Source organism: Anopheles coluzzii, chromosome 3 (assembly GCF_943734685.1).
Source record: "Anopheles coluzzii chromosome 3, AcolN3, whole genome shotgun sequence".
Classification (NCBI taxonomy): domain Eukaryota; kingdom Metazoa; phylum Arthropoda; class Insecta; order Diptera; family Culicidae; genus Anopheles; species Anopheles coluzzii.
Genome location: NC_064671.1, coordinates 17045979 through 17066851, shown reverse-complemented (window position 1 = coordinate 17066851; position 20873 = coordinate 17045979). Strand labels below are relative to the sequence as shown.

The 20873-nt window shown below is 43.6% G+C and overlaps 1 protein-coding gene across 2 annotated transcripts in view; it reads left to right on the top strand.

The window, feature by feature from the left end:
• Nucleotides 1-15846, top strand: part of LOC120956258 (inactive dipeptidyl peptidase 10) — a 105430-nt gene extending 89584 nt beyond the window's left edge. For both annotated transcript variants that reach the window (XM_040377633.2, XM_049609051.1), the window contains exons 10-17: nucleotides 5443-5566; nucleotides 6598-6712; nucleotides 8231-8345; nucleotides 8466-9080; nucleotides 9155-9507; nucleotides 9574-9692; nucleotides 10123-10308; nucleotides 12906-15846. In XM_040377633.2, coding sequence (XP_040233567.2) covers nucleotides 5443-5566; nucleotides 6598-6712; nucleotides 8231-8345; nucleotides 8466-9080; nucleotides 9155-9507; nucleotides 9574-9692; nucleotides 10123-10308; nucleotides 12906-12956 — 1678 coding nt within the window. In that variant the 3' untranslated portion in view covers nucleotides 12957-15846. The remainder of the gene's footprint in view (nucleotides 1-5442; nucleotides 5567-6597; nucleotides 6713-8230; nucleotides 8346-8465; nucleotides 9081-9154; nucleotides 9508-9573; nucleotides 9693-10122; nucleotides 10309-12905) is intronic.
• The last annotated feature ends 5027 nt before the right edge of the window (nucleotides 15847-20873 follow it).

Sequence of the window (20873 nt, the reverse complement as noted above, 5' to 3'; positions counted from 1 at the left end):
ACGGTTTTCATAATTTCATTCAATGACAAAGCGTTAAAAACCGATTTTTAAATTTAATAATAATTTTGTGATATAGCCGGGAGTTCTAGACCATCGGATCTATACCATGACATCTCTCTAAGGACCAACGTATGTATGTGGTATACTGTTAGATCATTCTATACAAAGGCATTCCTAATTATTATAATGCTAAAACGTGAATTAATACTCCTGGAATGGTTTTTTATACTGGAATAAAAACATAAAATATGTTATAAAGAATAGCATAATGATTTTTATCGTAAAAAATTGGTCGCTTGATCGTCAGACTCGAAAAGAACATTATGCTACAATCACCAACGGAGCTATACACTTAACATTCCATTATAATAAAGATAGGTTATAATGCTAGGACTCAAATTCAACAATTGAAAGTAAATGTCTGAGTTGAGAAAATGGAATAAGCGAGACAAAATGCAACAATTTGATGAATAATGTGAATAAAATGCGTACACTTTTCTACACTGGTGGACATAAAAATAGGAACTTTTTTCTGTGACCGAAAGACATAGTTCTTGTCAGAAATATTTGGTAGCCCTGAAAAGGACTGTTTAAGTGGTTGTTGGGAGGAGGTGTTGCGGTGTTCCACTGAGCGAAAACACATTCTAACGGTCAATCTGGTGACCGTTATTCGCTATCACTTCCTGACAGCGTTTGGCCATATCGCCGATGAGATTACGGCATTCGCTTCTGTCTATGCGTTCCCACATAAACTTGCAGCGTGTCCATAGATCATCGGCTGAACGTGCAGGCTGGTTCTTAAGCTGACGCTTGAGAGTTGACCACAGATTTTCAATCGGGTTGAGGTCAGGACTCAACGCAGGCCACGTTAGAACTTGCACATCCTGGTTTGCCAAATAACATTTAACTGTTCGCGATGTGTGCTTAGAGTCGTTAGCATGCTGAAAGATGTAATGCTCTTCGTCTCCGAATTGTTGTCGGGCGTATGGCAACATCTTACGACTAAGTATTTTTCTATACCCTTCCGAGTTCAGTGTCCCGTTGATACGGAACAAAGGACCCGTGCCGTGCCAGGAGAAGCAACCCCACACCATTACGTGGCCGCCTCCGTGACTAAGGGTTTTTATCGTATTTTTCGGATAATACGCCTGATTAGGAAAGCGCCAGACGTATTTAATGCCGTCCGAACCATCCAGATTGATTCTGGACTCATCCGAAAAAATGATTTTGCTCCACCAAAAGATGGATGCAGCTAAATGTTCTTCGGCAAACCGAATGCGCGCTTCTACGTGGTGCGGCTGCAGCTTACGAACCTTCCTCGGTCTCCGGGGAAAAAACCCAGCGGCGTGTAAACGTCGAGACACCGTTTTCGCCGAAACTTGCAAACCAAGCTCCTGCTTGATACGAGTGCAAGTTTTGAAAGGATCCGCCCTGATCATCTCAACAATCCGCGCGTCAACGTCGGCCGTTGTTTTTCGCGGACGACCTGTCGATTTACCCGTAGCCTCGCTACGAATGGCGTTGTCCACAAACGTCCGCGAACGGCCGAACGCCTTGCAGATTGTCTTGATTGGCACGTTCTCACGATACAGCCCCTGAATGTGTTTTCGCTCCTCTGGTGTGCAGTGCTTTCCGCGACCCATGATGATTTTGTGGAATTTTTAAATAGCAACCTTTCACCTTGACCACTGATGGAAGAATGAAGCACAACACGGTTAGGCTCTCCTTTTATACTGCCGCAAAACGCTGCCGGCACTCAAAACTCAGATAAGTAGCGCACCAAAAATGAGAGTATAAAAGGCAAAATTCGGCTATTACAAATTCAGTACGCCTCGAACTGTTAGCGATGACACACCTAGTGTATGCAAAAAAAACACACAAAATTTTTTTCCTATTTTAATGTCCACCAGTGTACCTAACAGCGTGCAAATCATTATCTCACCGGAACAAAATGGTGTAATCTATTACAATCATCGCTCGTTAACTATAATTTAAACTGTTCAAAAAAGCTTTCATTTTTCATCTAAAAGCATTCGCATGGTGATTTTATATCAGTTCTGCCAATCATTGATTACCGTGCACTTACCCACCATTACCAATACGTATAATACGTACCATTAGTTAGATGGAAAAATCCATAGAATTCTAGAACGTTATGGTGAACATTACAAGTGTGAAATAATGCGTTTCATATATAAACACACCATCACACACTATCTGAGGCACATTGGTACTTTTGTCACCATGATCACACGTACAACATTGATCCTGATCGTCGGTTCGGTGCTTTTGGCTTCCTCTGGCACAAACGCTAAGCTTGAGCCGGTAGAAGAGTTATTGGCCGAGAAACGTGTAACACATTTACTAAGTTCCATTCTTTCCGCATTAGACGATCCTCAACCAATTGTAATCTCCCAATGCTATGGAGATGGTTTTGCGGAATCAATTATAAACAACGTTCTGCATTTGTGTGGTTCTACCTTTCAAAATCCTTTAGTTTACAATCGACCACCTTCACTCCAAGATGAAACAGCTGGTGTAAAAGGTGTAGTTCACAAAGTGAAAGTGTGCATCGTTTTTAAAATCAACATCACCTACGATCTACCCCCACGCGAGCTATTTTACTACACTCAGCAACAGTTTTGGGATCACAACGCTTATTTGGTGATCGTATTCCAGCACAAAGCATCTATTAAAACAGCCCGTGCACTTGCTACCGCGCTTGAGTACTATAAAATGCTGGGACTGTATCGGATACTATTTCTGGCCGTGGAACTACGCACCGAAACGCTTACTCTATACACCGTAAATCCGTTCACGAAACACGTTCAACTGCTGGGAGAAGACGAAGCCAACCTATCACACTTCTATCCAGAGTATCTGTCCGATCTGCAAGGATTCCAGTACAGGATCGTGTCCATTTCGATCGATCCACTATACATCGCTGGCAAGCTGTACGGACCGGAGGTGAATTTAATGCAGGACATTGTGCGCTATCAAAACGCTACCTACACTCTGCTAATCGAACAGAACCGCACGGATCGGTTCATTGAGCGCGGGCTTGGTGATCTTTCGCTATCGAAAAGCTTTCTTGTCGGATCTTCTCTGCGACAACATCACGCCATCCCAACGCATGGTGGCATTTGTGTGCACATACCAGCCGGAGATGTGATCGGCTTGATTCACTTCTTCGTCAAACCCTTCCACTTGGACGTGTGGATGTGTGTGGTGGCCAGTGTTGCAGTAATCATCCTCTGCAAAGCTATTTTTCGCGGAAGAATATCGCTAAACGTGGGTTTCTTTTTCGGCGAATCGTCCGGCAACTGGGCACGCTTTAGCGGCTATGATCGAGTGTTAATCGTTATGCTTGGCTTGCTGATACTGTTCTGTCAAACGCTTTATGAAAGTCAAATACTCTCACTGATCGCACTGCGGCTGTACGAAAAACGGATCGATACTGTGGCGGAGCTGTTCGCCTCTGACTTTCAACTAATAGCCCTTCCAATGGTGCGCAAGTTTGTAGTGGCCATCTTTCCGGAGATTGAACATCGGCTTCCTGTACACGAGCATCTGCCGTATGGAATAAACACAGATAGGGTACAGAATGCCGAACGGCGCACTACATTGGTTCCTTGCTCGTTTCGAGTGTTTGCAACGGTTAGAAACAACCCGATGGATAAACAGTACTACATCATGCGCGACGCTTTCATACCTATGTTGGAGTTTTTCACCTTCAATCCGCATACAATACTGGAGCTCAAGTATCGCACCTATCGCCAGTATCTGATAGAGGGTGGATTTTTTAATTATTACACCAGTTGGTATGAGCAACTTGTGCAGAAGGTGAAGCATCAGCAAACGTCTCACCTTGAAGCAGAAGTGCTGAAGACAGAAACGCTTGAAGCTATTTTTCTGCTCTATCTGTATGGGGTAGCAGGCAGTACAATCGTATTTTTGTTGGAAATTGTTCTGACATTGTTTTCTCTGATTCAGCGCAAGTTCTTTGGGAAATAATATTAACAAGGTATTTTAAATGCAGTGTTTTAATGTGGGCGTTTTTCATTCTTTCGACGTGTTAAAATTAATGAGAGCTTTTCGTAGTTAGTAATGTTGGTATCTCGCAGTGGTTGAACTCTTTAAACGGGATTTATCAGAATTGCACGCGACCCGTAATTAATAAAAATGGTTCCCTTCTAAAACATGTACAAGTGTGAAACAACAAACTCATTGCGCTCTGCAGATTTACATTAAAATTTACAAAATAATGCATTGAATTTACTATTACGCATGCTTTGATCTTTCAAGAATGAATATTCGAAAATGGTTTAATAAATGGATTTCTTTTAATAAAATTAATAAATTACCCGAAATTTGTTACAAAAACATGCCAATGCTCTGTGACTTCTATTGTAGCTAAGAAGTACGCGACAAATGATTTTGGATATAGTAGAAGTGTATCCAGATTAAATGTTAAAAATTAAACAAAGTTTTTTCCTTTTATTTTCAATTATACAGAAATCAGGGCCATTTCATTCTAAAAACTAGCATCCGATTGCTACGTAAAGCTCATCTAAAACATAAGCATTAATTTCAATAGCTATTCAAAAGCTCAGCTCAATCGCAAAGCAACCTCCAACGATGAGTGCATTCTTTAAATGTTCCTTCCCTTCCAAATGAATGCTTAAAAAGTAAAGCGTCGTCCAAAAATCGGCACGCAAAACTCAAACACATTTACAAAGTTACGGTTTAGTTGAGATGTTTCACTTTCAACCTAAAGACCGTGATGATTCCCCGTGGACTTCATATCGATTCAGTAAAATTAACATATGGTCCACGTGGCCAGCAGAGGGCATGCTTTCATTTACAAGATTTGTTTGTACCAAGGCGCAGCTCCCGAAGCACAGACGCTCGTTTGGCGCTACGGGAATCGATCATAACAGGGCAAGTTCGTGCCAGCGAAAGGAACAAAGTTGCAAATGAATTAGTGAGCAGTTTGACAAACAACTTTTAACAAACTAACTTTTGCTTACCTTTCTTCGCAAATTGAGGAAGACAGAAAGGAGCATAGAATCAATATCAGCAAAATTGGGATATTTCTCCGCTGCAAAGCATTATGGAAAATTAAATAACATTTTAAAGGAAAACAATACCAATTAAAAAGGTTGAGCAGTTTATTTTATAATACAATAAGGGATTTATGATTTGGTTGATGCTCATAATTCAATAAACAGTGCCTTGCTATCCTCACCATACACGGTTCCATGCTCGAAAGAAGTTAATCACAATCACTGCCTCGATCCCAAACCATTCAAGACTGTCAGCGGCTCTGTTCGTACTCAATTAATCTACACATTCGATCCGCTCCGATAGCCGGCCACCTCACGTAGGCAATGTCTCTGTCCATCTGTTTACGTTCGCTTCTTTCTCCCTTCCCTTTCACAGAGAGCATTACTTCACCAGCGCATCCTGGGTGTCACCGTCGGAGGTCAGCGTAGTTTGGATGAACCGACCCCAGAACCTATCGGTCGTGACGCTGTGCAAAAGCCCGATGTGGTACTGTCAGGAGGTAATTTGTCTTCCCAACAGCATTATCCTTGTCCATTTGCTTTTCTCCCCCCTCCCCCTCCCTTCCCCAACGCACATCCTAGCACCCCGTTGACGATGGGGACAATCATGAAATCGTAAGTGGCGAGAGCAATCCGCCGAGATGGCTTTATTCCAAATCTCGAGCCACCGACGACGAAACAAACGAAGCGAACGTAAGAACACTGTACCATACAACCGTCACAGATCAAATGCATACGACTAAATCTCACCGAGATACTTAACATCCAATCCTCGCCCTGTACCGTTTTGAAGCACGAGCACGAGCAGACTCACCTCTCAAGCGTCATCATGCCGCCTGTCTCTTCAACTAGAACGTGCGCTCGCTGAGTGACTCGAGCGTGTACGTGGGAACGTGAAAAAGCTCAACAATCGGATGAGGGAGGGTGAAGCTTTTCTGGCGAACAGAGCATTTCAACTGTGAAATTGAAACAATAAATCTCTGACCAACGCTTTCGGTCACCACTGCCACCAACATTACAGCGAAATTGGCAAAGGGTGGCAGGTGAAAAACACAGCAAACTGAAAACCACCAGGCCAATCAAAACCATTGGCCATTCTCGTTGGTGCAATCGTCGCGAAACGCCCCATGAAGAATACCACAACGTAATGACATCGTTTTTCGGCGGTTTCCTTTATCTCGACAGAAAGGAAAGCTGTAAACGTGAAGGGGTGACGAAAAGCGTTCTCCACTATATAAGCACGGATTACCATCGGTCGGTAGTTTGCGAACCCGGGAGCCACAGTGGGGCGGTAAGGAGTAAGGCCAACACTCGACTAGCCCCAAAGCTGCTAGATCAAAGCCACCGAAGCTGAACGAACGAGCGAATGAACCCAAATGAATGCCCTGCCCCGACACTAAAAGCGACATCATCCACTTTGCAATGTTTGTGAATTAAGCAGGATTTATTCGAGTGCGTCTCTCATGCTGTTCTTTCGTGTCCGATTTTTTTCTTCTTTTTCTTCTTCCCCTTTCCCAACCTCCCAACACAGACACACCGGATTAGTGGCGATGGACGCGGCTGGGTCGACGAGATGTCCGTACCGTTCTTCAGCCTTAATGGCAGCTCGTACATTGCCATCTCACCGTTGCGCGATGGATCCGCAGGTAGGTCGCATCGTGTGCCGTGGTTAGATGCTTCTGTTTTTTTGTCGCAGTAGTTGTTGGATAGGTTAGAAAGCAGGAAAGTAGGTTCCGTTCCTTACCAACGCCACAAACCAGATGCTTCCGGATGTGAAGACACATTCTCGCGCGAATGAGAGTCTCTGTACCGCTTCCGGCACTGTTTTGCGTACATCGCGCATCCGTATTAATTATTTAAGCGTGTGCATAATTCATGACGTAGATTTAAGGGCACTGTAGCCTGTCGAACATTACAATGTAATGGAAGCGTCATCATGAGACTTCGATTCGGAGATGATACTTTTACTGTCTATTTTGTTAAAACTGGAAAGTTATTATAACAATTGGAAAAGATGATACTAGAATTGCTAATACTACTAAACTCTATAAAAAGGTTTAAGACTACAGGGGCTCTGAGGGATTTTAGGATGTTTCTTGATGTCTGGATGCTCTGCTTTAAATCCTCCTAAGATTAAAAGATTATTTCGCATGATTTTCTAAATCTTTTGTTTCAAAACGGTTGAGACAATGCCAATAAATCGTGGGAAAATTTCTAAATTGTAAAGAAAACAATAACTAAATAGTGGGAAAAACTATAAAAAATCGCAAATAGGTAATAATTCACCAAAGTTGTTAAAAAATCGGAAAGGACCCAAAAAAACTTGGAAAACAGCTAAAAAAATATTTTTAATGATAACTCATTAAGTTTTTGATATATTTATAAATTGTTACACTTTTTTAGTAAAAAAAATCAAAGGATTATTTAATCTAACATTAACCTCCATGTAACATAAATAAATAAATCATTTGATAATAAAAAAGATTATTGAAAGTAAATATAAATGAAAATAAGATATTTTGAATTGTAAGCTTTTCTGATGAAAATGCTCTCAAAATGTGTTTAAAAATAAATGAGTGATACCATTCTTTCCTTATTTTTGAACATGTTAAGGTACACTTTCTTAAACAAAAAGTACCCGAAATAGGAATAACTGAGAAATTGCATACTTACTAACAAACAATAAAAAAAATTAAAAGAACCTTCAAACATACTGCCCACGACGAACCGTCTATAAAAACAATGACCCATCCCTCCCAAAAGAATAAACGATGTACGACCTAATGCTAAAGATATGTCATCTTGCCAATTTGTTACCGTGCCGCATCGCATACTGCATACACTTAGCGCCCGGAGACCCTTCGAAACTAACCATACGCTACCGCCAAAACGGACTGAACGGACAGGCACATCATTCATTCAGGGTTCGGACAGTACCGTACCCCAAATAAAACTCGACCGTCTTGTCAGGCTCCCTGTTCGCCTCTCCTCTCCAATCCAAACCGAAGATGGATGTTCCGTTTGATCCGGTTCGGCACCAGCTTCAAAGTTTCTCCATGGATTTAGCTCATTATTCAGTCACTCCATTATCCCCTGTTCATATACATAAATGATGATAGCCTGTTTTTTTTGCTTTCTCGTCCGTTTTTTGCTTACTTCCCAAGGACACTTCCGGCACCTGGTCCACGTACACATCGGCAAGAAACGCATCATACCATTGACGCATGGTCGGTTTGAGGTTAATAAAATCCTCCACTGGGATCAGGCGAATAATTTCGTGTAAGTTGGCTGAGCTTCAACAAGCACACAAACCGCCGTGCCCTTTTAGTGTGCATGTGTCTCTAGAAATGGTGTAATTTATCGTCGGTATTATTTTCCTCCACTTCTTCCACCCGCTAGCTACTACCTCGGTATCCCGGAGCATTCACCGGCCCAGCAGCATCTGTACCGGGCCTCCTCACTGCCACCGAAACAGGGCACCTCCCCTCGACCACCGCGCTGTCTCACCTGCAGCCATCAGCACAGTGCGCACGCGCACGTCACGATCAAAGCATCGAACCGGGTGCAGCAACAGTGGAACGACGATTGGGAGGATATCGAGGACGAGGAGGAAGAGTATGTCGAGGAGCCGATGACGACACCACCCACCAAGCGAAAGCGAAAACCGTCCGAGCCGGAAGTGGTAGCACCACTGCCGCCAATGCCCTGCCAATACTTTACCGCCGTCTTTGCGCCGAGCAATAGCGAGTACGCACTGATCGAGTGTCTCGGTCCGATCGTACCGTTCAGCGCCATCTATCGCATCGTGCCGGACCTGGCCAAGAGTCCGACGCAGGTGCTGTACTACCTGCAGAACAATACGGCGTTGGCCGAGCGCATCAACAAGGTGGCACTGCCGCAGGTCAAATCCTTCCCGGTAATGATCTCGGGCGGATATCATGCCCAGGTGCGACTGTTCCTACCACCCGGTCTGCGGGAGGATGAAATTACGCGCTATCCCATGATCGTTCACGTGTAAGTATTTCTTCCGAAGGTTTTAAGATGCTTTCCTATAGTAATTACATCATATTTTCCCTTCGATTCTTCAGCTATTCCGGCCCAGGTACACAACTCGTCACAGACAAGTGGCGCGTCGATTGGAACACCTATCTCGCGGGCACGAAAGACTACATCGTAACGCAGATCGATGGCCGAGGATCGAGCGGTCAAGGCTACCAGCTGCTCCACGAAGTCTACCGAAGGCTCGGCACGGTCGAAGTGTCCGATCAGCTTGAGGTGGCCGAATATCTGCGCGACAGTTTGCACTTTGTCGACAAGCGGCGAGTCGGTATCTGGGGCTGGAGCTACGGTGGATACACGGCAGCCCTGGCCATGGCCAGCCCGACCAGTCTGTTCCAGTGTGGCATCAGTGTGGCGCCCGTCACTAACTGGAAGCTATACGGTATGTCTCACCCAGGCCTTGACTTGAGCCATAACTCATCTCACTTTTCCTTTTTGCATCGTTCAGATTCAACGTACACCGAACGGTACATGGGCATGCCGAACGTTACCGACAACTACAAGGGCTACGAGGACAGTGATCTGTCGAAGCACGCCGAGAAACTGCGAGACAAGCAGTTCCTGATGGTAAGCATTCGCTGACGTCCATTAGACCGTTAGGCATTACACATTACACTAGGAAAAAAGCACAAACAAACCGAAAAGGATCGATTGCAACCATAGAGTGTGCTAGATTACGGCTATCAACCCTATACCCGGTGGAGGATGGGAGCAAAGCGCAATCCTTCATCGAGTAATTTCCTTTCCCACCATTACTGGATACGACCAAACGAACGGACGGAAGGAAAAGAGACCCCCGGTCGAGCATTTTCGCCGTCATCGCTCGACAAATTTATGTTCCGTACACCTCAACCGCCTCTGCCTCAGCTCCCGTCGTTGCAGTAGGAACGCGCGAACTCGCTACCATTACATTTAATCAACCATTTCTTCGGAACTCACCACCCCGATTTCACCCAACTGTTCCGCTCTTCTCATTTCTCGTACACACCAAACACAGGTTCACGGTACGGCGGACGATAATGTGCACTTCCAGCAGAGTATGGTGTTCTCGAAGGCACTCTCGAGCAAGGGAGCACTGTTCAAGCAGCTGATCTATCCGGACGAGGGCCACAATCTGGCCGGCGTGAAGAAGCACCTCTACCGGTCGATGACGCTCTTCCTCGAGGACTGCTTCCGGAAGCTGGTAAGTTAGCTTGGCGAGCCGAGATTGGGTCGAAAGTGCCCGGGATAAATCTTTTCACCCCCGGGTGGCAGCACCGCGGCCAGGCAGGGGGGGCATGGTGTCTGCGATTAATGGGCACAGTGCGATGGTTGGAGAGGAGGCGAGAGAGGCTTTACTATTCTTAACAGTGGTAAATTGATGCTCCACGCATTACACTCTACGAAGCGTTCCTTGGCGGGATGGCGCTAGCCCTTGCCACAGCAAGGCTCCATCGGCGCCATCTGAATTGCAAATGGTGCGTGTGGTTTTCGGAACGTTTTTACGGTTCGGTTGTAGAACAAACGTCGAAGCGGTAGTTTAGCGGTTCTTTAAGGCAGTGCTATTCACCGTTCTTATATTTCTTCTGCTGTTTTATTGAGATCATCCTGAGCGTTAAAAAAATTCAATCTTGGAATGTTTCAGTCCATTTAAACATTGGAATTATTCTACAACTGTTGTGTATTTTCCATACCAAATTAACGGTGACGTTCCGTTGTATTGGATTTTAACACTTGTGCACATCAAAGACTCGTTATTATTTACTTTTTTGGTTTTTAGAATAAGTTGTTAGACTTTAAATATAGTTGAATCATTAAAGTTACTGTTTCTAAAACATATTTTAGTGACTTAATGGTAAAAATCAATCGTGCACAACCTTTTCAAATATAAAACAATTTGTTAACGTTTGCTACCGCCTGATATTCTGTTTGGAGTGTTTGGATATTGTACATAAATTTTGCTGCTAAATGACAAACTCTTTGTAAACAAAGGAACGCACCAAAGTTGGTTGACAAACAGTGTGTAATGCAATAAAAAAACGTTTTTATTTTGCTTTTATTCAAAGATGTCACGGTAAAAATACTCAGTAATGCTTTTGGTTTACCTGATTTGATCTGTACAGCCTACCGCTTCAATTTTTTCATTACATTATAATTAGTAATCTCATTGACCTTAGCATGAAAGTTGTACACAGAATTTAAGAAAAAAAACTCATCTGTCAGGGCATTAGCACGTGTGGTCTAAGAAACGACATTTCCATCACAACTGGAACCATCACATAAGAGATCTACGTCCAGGAGTGCCTGGTAAAGCATCTGTTACCTTTGCGAATGCAACATAATTCAGATTCATAAATTCACATAATATTCCTGTATTATCTTCTCAAAAGTTTTGTTTTAAGAAATTTTCCCAAAATACACTTTTTGTACATTTTGAGGGGCTTTTTGGGTTTTCCAGTATTTAAGAAATTATATTGAATCGCAAAACCCATTGAAATCAATAATTTAATCATCATGACGAGCATCATGTTCCAGCTTGCTTCAACTTCTTCAAATTACTAAACCAATTGCAATAATGTTTTTGTATTTATATAAGTATTACAAACGGCTAAAACAATGTTTTGGTATTTTTCAAATGTGAATTGTTTTTAAATTCCTTGAAAAATAGCATCTTTGGCATCGTGCAATGACCTTCGCCTAAAAGGGCACACGTTGCGCCTGGTTTACATACTTTGTAAAACATAGATTTATAAACCACTGAAATTGAAAACGCATAATACGGTGTGTTGGACCAACCACTGGACCGTTAAGTAGATAGTTGATTTAAAAATGTATTCAAATCTCTCTTCTTCCCCTTCATCCCACTCTAGCTCACTGAGCTGTCCCACGGTGATGAAGTTTTGCCATCTGCACAGCTTTAGCAATTAGCCACATAAAACGTTCCCGTGTAATGTGCACATGCATAAAACATTTTCAATCGTTTCGCTAACCCGCCAGCATCGAAACACCATCCTGGTAAACCATTCCTGTTTGTCACGTAACGGCCTCATATCGAAGCGCTCAAGACAAGCGCACCAGCCAGCTTTTGATACCTTAATTAACATTCAAAATCATACTGCCAGCGTACCATCACCAACCGTAGAGCTGCAAAGAGCGAACTTTCGACCAACCGTAACACCAGGGCAGGACCAGAGTAAATAAAGTTTCATTATGTCCTCTACTACCCCTCATCCCGCCGGCAAAACACAAACCACTTCCTGCGTGTGTGTGACGGTGTAAGAACAAACTTTTTTCACCAAACTTTTCCTCGCGAACGCACCCCGAGTAACGGGCATTTGCTCCTATCAGAGCTCGAGGCACTGGGAAAAGAACACTCCACCGCGGTCCGCGTGTTTCATTAATAATAATGTGAAAGCACATTTGATGGAGCTCGGTGCGTTGCGGGATGGCGGATGGGAAGCTTTTCCCGGCCCCGGGCGTACACGGCAGTTCAACCCCATTTTGGTTGATCGATATCGAGCAAACAGGCTGATAAATTAAGCCATTTGGCCCCAAGTTGACCCGCCCGCGCTAATAAACCTGACATCACATCACATTTCAGCGACAGTTACACGCCCCAGGGAAACGTCTCAATATAATGCTGCCGTTTTTCCGGGCACGCCTTGTCCCGTTCTTTCTAAATTTACTTTCAGCGTCTTGCGTATTGTTTTGCGTATTTTTTTGCTTTACTTCGTCTTGCATTCTCGTGTCAAATGTTAATGTTCTTTCTTTTCTTTCTGTCTGTTTTCTTTTCTTTTCTAGGTGCCGCTAGATGTAAAGCCCGGCCTGGGCAATGGTGGCTCCAGTGATTAATATTTGCTTGATTACTTCGGTGCTACTGATTCAGCTTCAAGTTTCATGTAAAAGTTTCTCACTCTTCTCTAGCAAAATCGCTCCCTTTCTACACTTGCTCTAGCTCGGACAGCTTGTCTGCACGGGAAATGGTGCGCAGTGATGGTTACGCACGTGGTAAAACTACCAGGATCAAATAGGGAAAAGTCTTCCCGACATTCTCCCACCCGATCGATTTCGATCGTTCCGCAGCAACATCATCACTCGCAGCGGATGGTAGTAACACACGAGACACCTCTCAGTGCCTGCCCAAGGCACCAGACCCTAACAAGAGCTTCATGCGTAAACACACACGCACGCACCAGCCCGTGAAAGTAAGGAAAGGGAAGCGAAACAACAAATAGGAAACAATGCGTTACACACAAACTTGTAGTTGAGCCAATTTCTGCGTAGTATCTGAAGTAGGATTTTCACATGCCGAGTGACTTTCTCTTTCACTCGGCAGCACGGTAGAAACGTACAGGAGGGAACGGGAGAACGGGGCGGGCGGGTAGAAGCAAGAGTTACTCTCAGCTGGAGTGTCGGACCCGGCACAGCGCAGCGCATATCCTTTGCCGCCACAATGCCCGGGCTGGCCCAGCGCCCTTTGGGCCTCAAAATTCAAACCCGCATTCACTTGGGTGAGCAAATACACTGCATCATTAAAACCGGCACCTCGCCAAACGTACGCTTGCCATCGAGCGTACACCGAAGCGGCACGAGCGGCATCACAGACGGAAAGCAAACAGTCGCGAAACATTATAAATACCCCAGGTACACCGGTGTGTGTATTTGTGTGTTAGAATAAAGGGAATAGAGTATAACCGAGACTCGAGCAAGATTCTGGGAACATTCGTCAGATAGTTGGCCGTGCAATCGTGTCGCAGTGATGTTGGCACGTTTTGGCGCTTCAGCGCTATCCCACGGTATCCCGGAATGCCCTTTAATTGCCTTCCCACTTGCAGTTTACTTTTGGACTATTCCCATACACTCTTGAGTGAAAGTCAGACAGAAGAAAAGGGGAAAGAAAGGAAACAAGCAAAAGCCATCACTAGAACAATTGTCTGCAAACAGAAAAGGATAACAAGAGCACATGAAAAAGCAAGTAAGTTCTTAAAGAGAAAATCACCAAACAATGCTATAATAGTAAACACAATAATGTAAAGCGACGACATTAAAGATAAACAAAACAACACAACAGGAGCAAAAATGAGGACAAGAAAAAATAATACGGTTGTGACAAATTAAACCAAACAAAACACGAACAGCGTGCGACTGCGAAGAGTTCAGCACACGTCATCGAGGTGGAAATGAATGCAAGCATCACCTGCTGAGTGACGGCATTGGCCGGAAAGGTCGTTGTCCTTTCTAACACATACAGGCATGCGATACACCCCACTGAGCGTCGTCACCCTGGGCTGGGCAGAGACAGTGCAATATTAAAAGGTGTGCAGCAGCACCCAAAGGAATTCGAGCTGACTCGCGCATGAACCCTTTCCCAACTATCTTTCCCCAGCATTATGGTTTATAGAGTTTAAAGCTAAACAAAACTGTACATATATCAAAACGAACGTGTGATAGTCGGAATCAGTGCGGAAACCGCGCTGAAATGGTGGTCTGTAAAATCAACAGCAACAGACCTTAAAGCGCGTGCAATGTAACAATTAGCAATCCCGCGAGAGGTAAATAACCACAATCGTACATTACCCTGTTCGATTGGGCTTGGGTCGTGTTTGGGCAAGGTGGCGTCTTTTGGTTGAAGAAACGGTGTATAAAAGTTCCCATAGGAATGTTTCGGAAAGTGATGTAGTTAATAACAATAATATTAATAACAATAATAATAGTGGTGTTTGTAAATTTATCCCTAATGAGATAACAAGAAACAAGTTCCCGATTCTTATGCAGCCATGTTCGGCGAGGACGAGAGAAGTGATCCTTTTCCAGCCTCATAAGTCATAATTCCTATCATATTTCCTTTTGCTTTATTGTGAGTATGTATAAAATAATACTTAAATCCATTTACCCTTCCCATACGGCTTTGCTTTTAACGAATGCGCGTACAGCACTATCTTCTGTTAATGCATTCAAGCTCAAGGTTTAAAGCAATACAACTAGAAACAAACAAAAACAGTCATATCAACTACCACCTGAACACTGTCGTACACACCAACTCAAAACATCAGAAAGTACATTAAATCGATATCTTTGCACACAAGCTCACAAGCGAGCCATCTTTTTCAACTGTTTGTTTCAATCTCCTCCACTGAAGCTGCTCGCGAACAGAACGTCAGCCTATGCGAATGGGAAAAGCTAATCGTACTGATCTATCTGAACCCATGCGCCAGTGCGCTAACCCAGTGGAATTAAACAGGGTTAGGCCCCAGTTGGAACTGTTTTTATTTTCTCTCTTTCGCTTTCTCTTATTTACACTGCCCAACCTCCCCGTTCTCCAGGGAAATGGAAGGTACGGTGCGTAACCCGTTGTTTTAAATTTAATTAACACCCCGGAGATGGTATCATCCCGGAAAGCCACCGGATGGCCACAGCTCGTGCTGCGCTTTCGCCAACGGGCCCACCCGAATGGTCCTTTCGGGTGGCGCCATTTTCAGGCAAAAACCTCCAAGCAGACAACCATCTGTTGAAACGAAGGACACTCCCAAGGACACATACACACACACGCACACACCCACCGAGCGGATGTGGGTTTTCCAATTTTCTCCGAACCATTGCTTCCCTCCCCCACCGAATCTTTCCATATTTGGAGGACACAGATTTCATGGGTGTTAAATTAATTTACGATTATGATTTTGCTCGATTTCACACATTTGCCAACCGCACCACAACAACCGAGAGTGGGTGTACGTTTAGGGGGGGGGGGGGGGAGACGGGGTGGGTTGTACATGGTACAATTGCCAATTTCTCGTACCGGGGACGTTCCATTCCCTTTTATCGGGGTTTCTCGGGGCGGTGTGTGTGTTCGGTTGCTCCGATGCCTTTCCCGATCGAACATGGGGTAGAGATTAAACTCAAAGCTCTCTGCTAGTCTGGTGGGAGCGTGGGTCTAACCGACACACTGAACCGAGTGTCGAGTTAGATTAGAGGAGTTTTTTTTGTCGTTGTTGTTATGTGTCCTTGCTTTTGCTAGTAGGATTTTTATTTCCAGTAGGTTTATTAGAATTTATGAGAACGCTGTTGAACGTTGTGCCATTGCGTTGAAGGCATGGCCTTCAGTGTCGCCTAACATTATGAGGTGTGACACCATGAAACCGAAGGGCCAAACGACTGGGTTTTTTTGGGGGGGGACAGGGACGATTGATGATGTCCGTTGAAGAACTCTAATTCTCGATGGTCTAATCCCTTTGGAAACTTATTTGGGTTTTAGACCCCTTTCTGTTCTTAGGGCTCTAATTTAACAATTATTTATGATATCTTTCATTTATCAAACCCCAACCTAACTACTCCAAAACAATGCAAACATTTCAAAACGTTATGAAATTACACCTGTTTTGCTGTACGAAAGCCCTAACGCAGCCGGGAGCAACTATACCCAAATGATTATGAGTTTTTCCGCTCCTGTTTACCTTTTGCTTTCCAGTTACGAACCTCATTCTCATGCATACACCGATACGAAGGGTTTTACGATTCAACCATAAACCGCACGCCCTCTTCATCACCGAAGATGGATCGTCAAATCCCGTTGCGAGTTTTGATACTTTATTATTTACCTTTGGCAGCCATTCCAACGGGGGATGATGCACGAAAGGATGATGCTCTCAACATGCTGAAGGGGTACAACAACAAATAAAAAAAAACCCTCATTCTACACCCAAGCGTCGGTATTATCTGCCAGCGGCCAATACACATGTGAATACGAGATTTGCGTGGCTGTATGCGTGTGCGTACGTCAACGAAACAATTCCAATGCATACACCGGGGCTGGTTCCCCAAGATTACAAACAATCCCTGTGCCCTTTTCCCCATCTGGCTGGTCGGAAGCGGGATGTGATGTGAAATTCAAACACAAATACTCTCCAACCCTCTTCCTCGGGCAACACGTGTATACCTTCCCCAAAATCCATACCCACGTTATCTTATTTTTTAACCGCGTCACGGAGCTTTTGGATGGAAATTTGTGATGAAAGCGCGCGCACACTCTCTCTCGCCCGTATATCAGTTGCACGATGATGCGTGGAAATCATTACCCCGCTCTGCCATCGGAACAAAGAGAGGAAGAAGAAAAAGAACGTATAACTTCCAGCTGAAAGCTTTCGAAAGGATGAGTTTTACCTTTGAGTTCATATGGCTTGACTGTGTTCCATTAGGCTGTTGTGTAACAGAGACGCATTATGCCACACGTCCTTGCGCGATTGCTTGCGGTGGTGTGCGGTTGCCTAGAGCGCAACCGACACCGAGTCATGTTTCTGTTTTGTGTAAGCAAAAGGTTTTGGAATGTTAGGGGTGAGAGGGGAGTGGGCAGGCTTGCTATCATTGTACTTTAAGAAACAATTTAGACCGACCAACATTAATCACTGGATGGTGATGTTTGCAATAAAACGGCGCCGAATAATAACGCGCCCGTAGTACCCACGATAGCGCCGCCGGTTGCGTAAATAAATGGCCACCGTTTCCGTTAATGGTTTCTGAGCGTTCGTAAACTAACTTTTTCGGCGGGCTTTTGCACGTGGAAAGGGTTTTACTCTACCAAAACGCCTACCCCCTGATGCTTGTATTCTTGCTTCGTAATAGGCTGAGAGTGTTATGTGAACGCTTTTTCCCCCCAGCAACTCTATACCTTTTCATGTGATGTGCTCCCTATACCTCGTCATTCCCTAGTTATGACGAATTAATCATCCGATCAAATCGAAATTACTGTTACGAGAAAAGTTATTCCTTGTGTCCTTTGTGTGTTTGCATCTTTCTTTTGCGTTTTGGGGGTGCGTTAAAACACGTGTTGATGAGTTGCTTTCGGCGATAGCATATCCGTTTCGTGTTGCTTCCTTTAATCCCATCGAGACGCCTGTGTGTGTTTTTCCTCTCTCTACTCTTTCTCTCTCTCTCTCTCTCTCTCTCTCTCTCTCTCTCTCTCTCTTTCTAAGCGTCTCTTTCAATCATATCAGTGATATAACAGTAGACACCTTTCTGTGTGCTCGATACATTTACAGGGCAATCAACGCATAGCAATTATCACACCTCCTCGAACTCTGCTCAAGCCATCATTGGTAATCTGATGCTGCAATAGAATATAAACTACAAGCTCCCGTTATAAGCTACCGATAACTTAGCCAAGAATTAGCGTGCAAATAGTCCTACCATTCGAAACCACAGACAGTCGAAAAGTAGCTAATATAGGTTAAAGTTTGGTTCTTGGATTGTAACAACATGTTCTGCTCCTTTTGTTCCGTTTGCTTGCTAGTACAGAGAACCAGAATAAAAGCAAACATGTCAATAAGTAGATAAAGTACCGCTCTATTACTTCAACCTTCAGCAATAACCCTTTTCAATTGGTATGTTTTTCTTTGCAAAAGTCCCTATTACTGATACTGCTGAACTGAGCAGCAGCATACTGGTTAGAGATTTAATCGTTAGCGAACACATAAACAAAACCAATAATAATTATACAATAAAAAGAAGAACAAAAAAACAGATAAGATCCTAGCAATAAGACCCCAGCTCTCCTCTACTAGACCTTAAACCGCACCGCAATAGCGGATGTTCGAATAGTGTAGCGAATAGGAATATAATAAATTAAGGGTCCAAACAAAGCAAGAAATTAAAATTGTTGAAAACATGAGTTTAAAACTTATATACCATACATAGTTTCAAAAGTTGTAAAACCAAAAACTCTTCAAAAACGGTTCAAAAGAGGTCGACGTCAAAGTGACGTGTGCAATTAGCAAAAGCTCGAGTTTACTATATAGATCAGGCTAGTAGTAGAAGTAGTAGTAATAGTAGTAGTCGATGTTGGGGCCACTCTTTCTTGATCCCTCTCTCTGTTGCTCTGTCTCTAGCGTTTGGTTTTGGAGAAGAGAGAAGGAGAGAGAGAGAGAGAAATGGCTCGAATCCCATGTGTCCATGAATATGTGTGCGTGTTTATGGTGTGCGTAGTCGTTAAGTAGTAGCAGCCTTCGATGTTCTTCTTCAAGTTTTGCATAGCCATTCAAAAGAGTGAAAAACGATGGTTTACGTGTACATATAGCAGCATTTTACCACATACGCAAAGGAATGTTTCTTTTGTGCTTAAAGCAGAACATAGTTTATGTAACGTCAAGAAACATTATTTATACCAATACTCTTTGTATTATAATGCGTTGCATTTCACACATTATAAGTCGAAAACATTCATCAATTTCTAGATCCATTTGAAGCGCTTATACCTGTACAAAGCAAACACGAATTTCTAACAAAAGCTGTTCAATAAAAACATATTACCGAAAAGAGAACCGTTCTTTTCAAGCGCTAAATCAAAGAAAGGCAACCATGTTAAGAGTATTTTTTTCGGAATGATTTTAACAATCAAACGATTTGATGAATGCAGGGCGTTTACGCTGGACGAACCCGTCCGATCAAGGGTGTGTCGCCCCCTGTTTTATCATGCGTCAGAACAGAAACAATTCTAAACGAGAGAATTTATCATTAAACGAAACCAAAGAGGAACGCAACGCAGTGTACTGAGCTAGACGCAAACCGCAGTCGGCACAGAAACAGGGTTAGTAGCTATCATTCGTGGTTGCCACAGAAAAGCTCACCGTACGGCAAATAAAGTTGCGCCCCACATTGCGTACCGTATTGTACACAAGCCGCATCCACAGTTGCGTCCAAGTCGCAACGTTGTATGCAAGAAAGTCGAAGGAAAACAACCCATCATTCGTCACGATGTGCTAGCAGAAAGATGGTACATTTATTGTTTGACCATGTAAAAACGTTTGAAAAATAATTAAATCAACTAACAATTGCACGTGTATAATATGAAGCAAAACACTATGACAATTACTACTCCAAAAACAAACAAACAAAACTACGCTTGCGTCACAGCATCAAAATTTGCAATTTCAACGATTTGGAAGGGCAGCAGTTAGCTGCCTCTGCGATATCCTCTCCCTCGTACCACTGGGTTCGTGATAGTGTGCAGCCATTGTGTTTGAGCAGCAGCAAATCACTCTAGCAATAATTGGGATCCTCATTCCTGCGGGATGTGGGTTCTAGACTTTCGTACCGTTTGCCTTTTTAAATTACTGCTCTGTAATACGAGACATCTTGAAACTGCATGTGACGAGCGAACAAGCCAGCAGGCACGCACTCTACTCAACCACCGTAACCGAAACAGTTGTAGAACGTAAGCAAGTGAAACTATCCGATAAAACAAACGACACATAAAACTGCGTAAACTATTATGTTCGCTTCTAACGTGAGGTGAAATATTTAATCGAAAAACAACAACAATATGTACAAAATAACACACAAGCGCCGGAACGCGTGCTGGCAAATGTACGCAAAAACGCGCGGCATTACGCATTACCTACACACAAACACACTTCATTGCATAAGTAGTGAAAGTAGCAAGAACATATTGTTCCCCCTTTTCTGCAGCAGAGCATAATGCGCGTGGCGCACATTCGGCCGAGAAGGATGTATTTCTAAACCCCACCGACGGGCGGGCGTATCTAAGCTAACACTGTTACCCATTCTTTCACTGTTATTCACATCTATTCTCCTACTAGGCTATTGATTTGTTTCTCCATAGTTCGAATTTAACCGGTTTTAAACGATACAATAAACACCCCCTTGTCACTGTTTGCCACTAGTGGGGATGGACCATCTGTTCGTATTCATATCAGCGTCAGTCCAATTCCTTAACCGTCGCTAAAAGTAGCTAAATTCTATGGACTACAGTTCTACTTC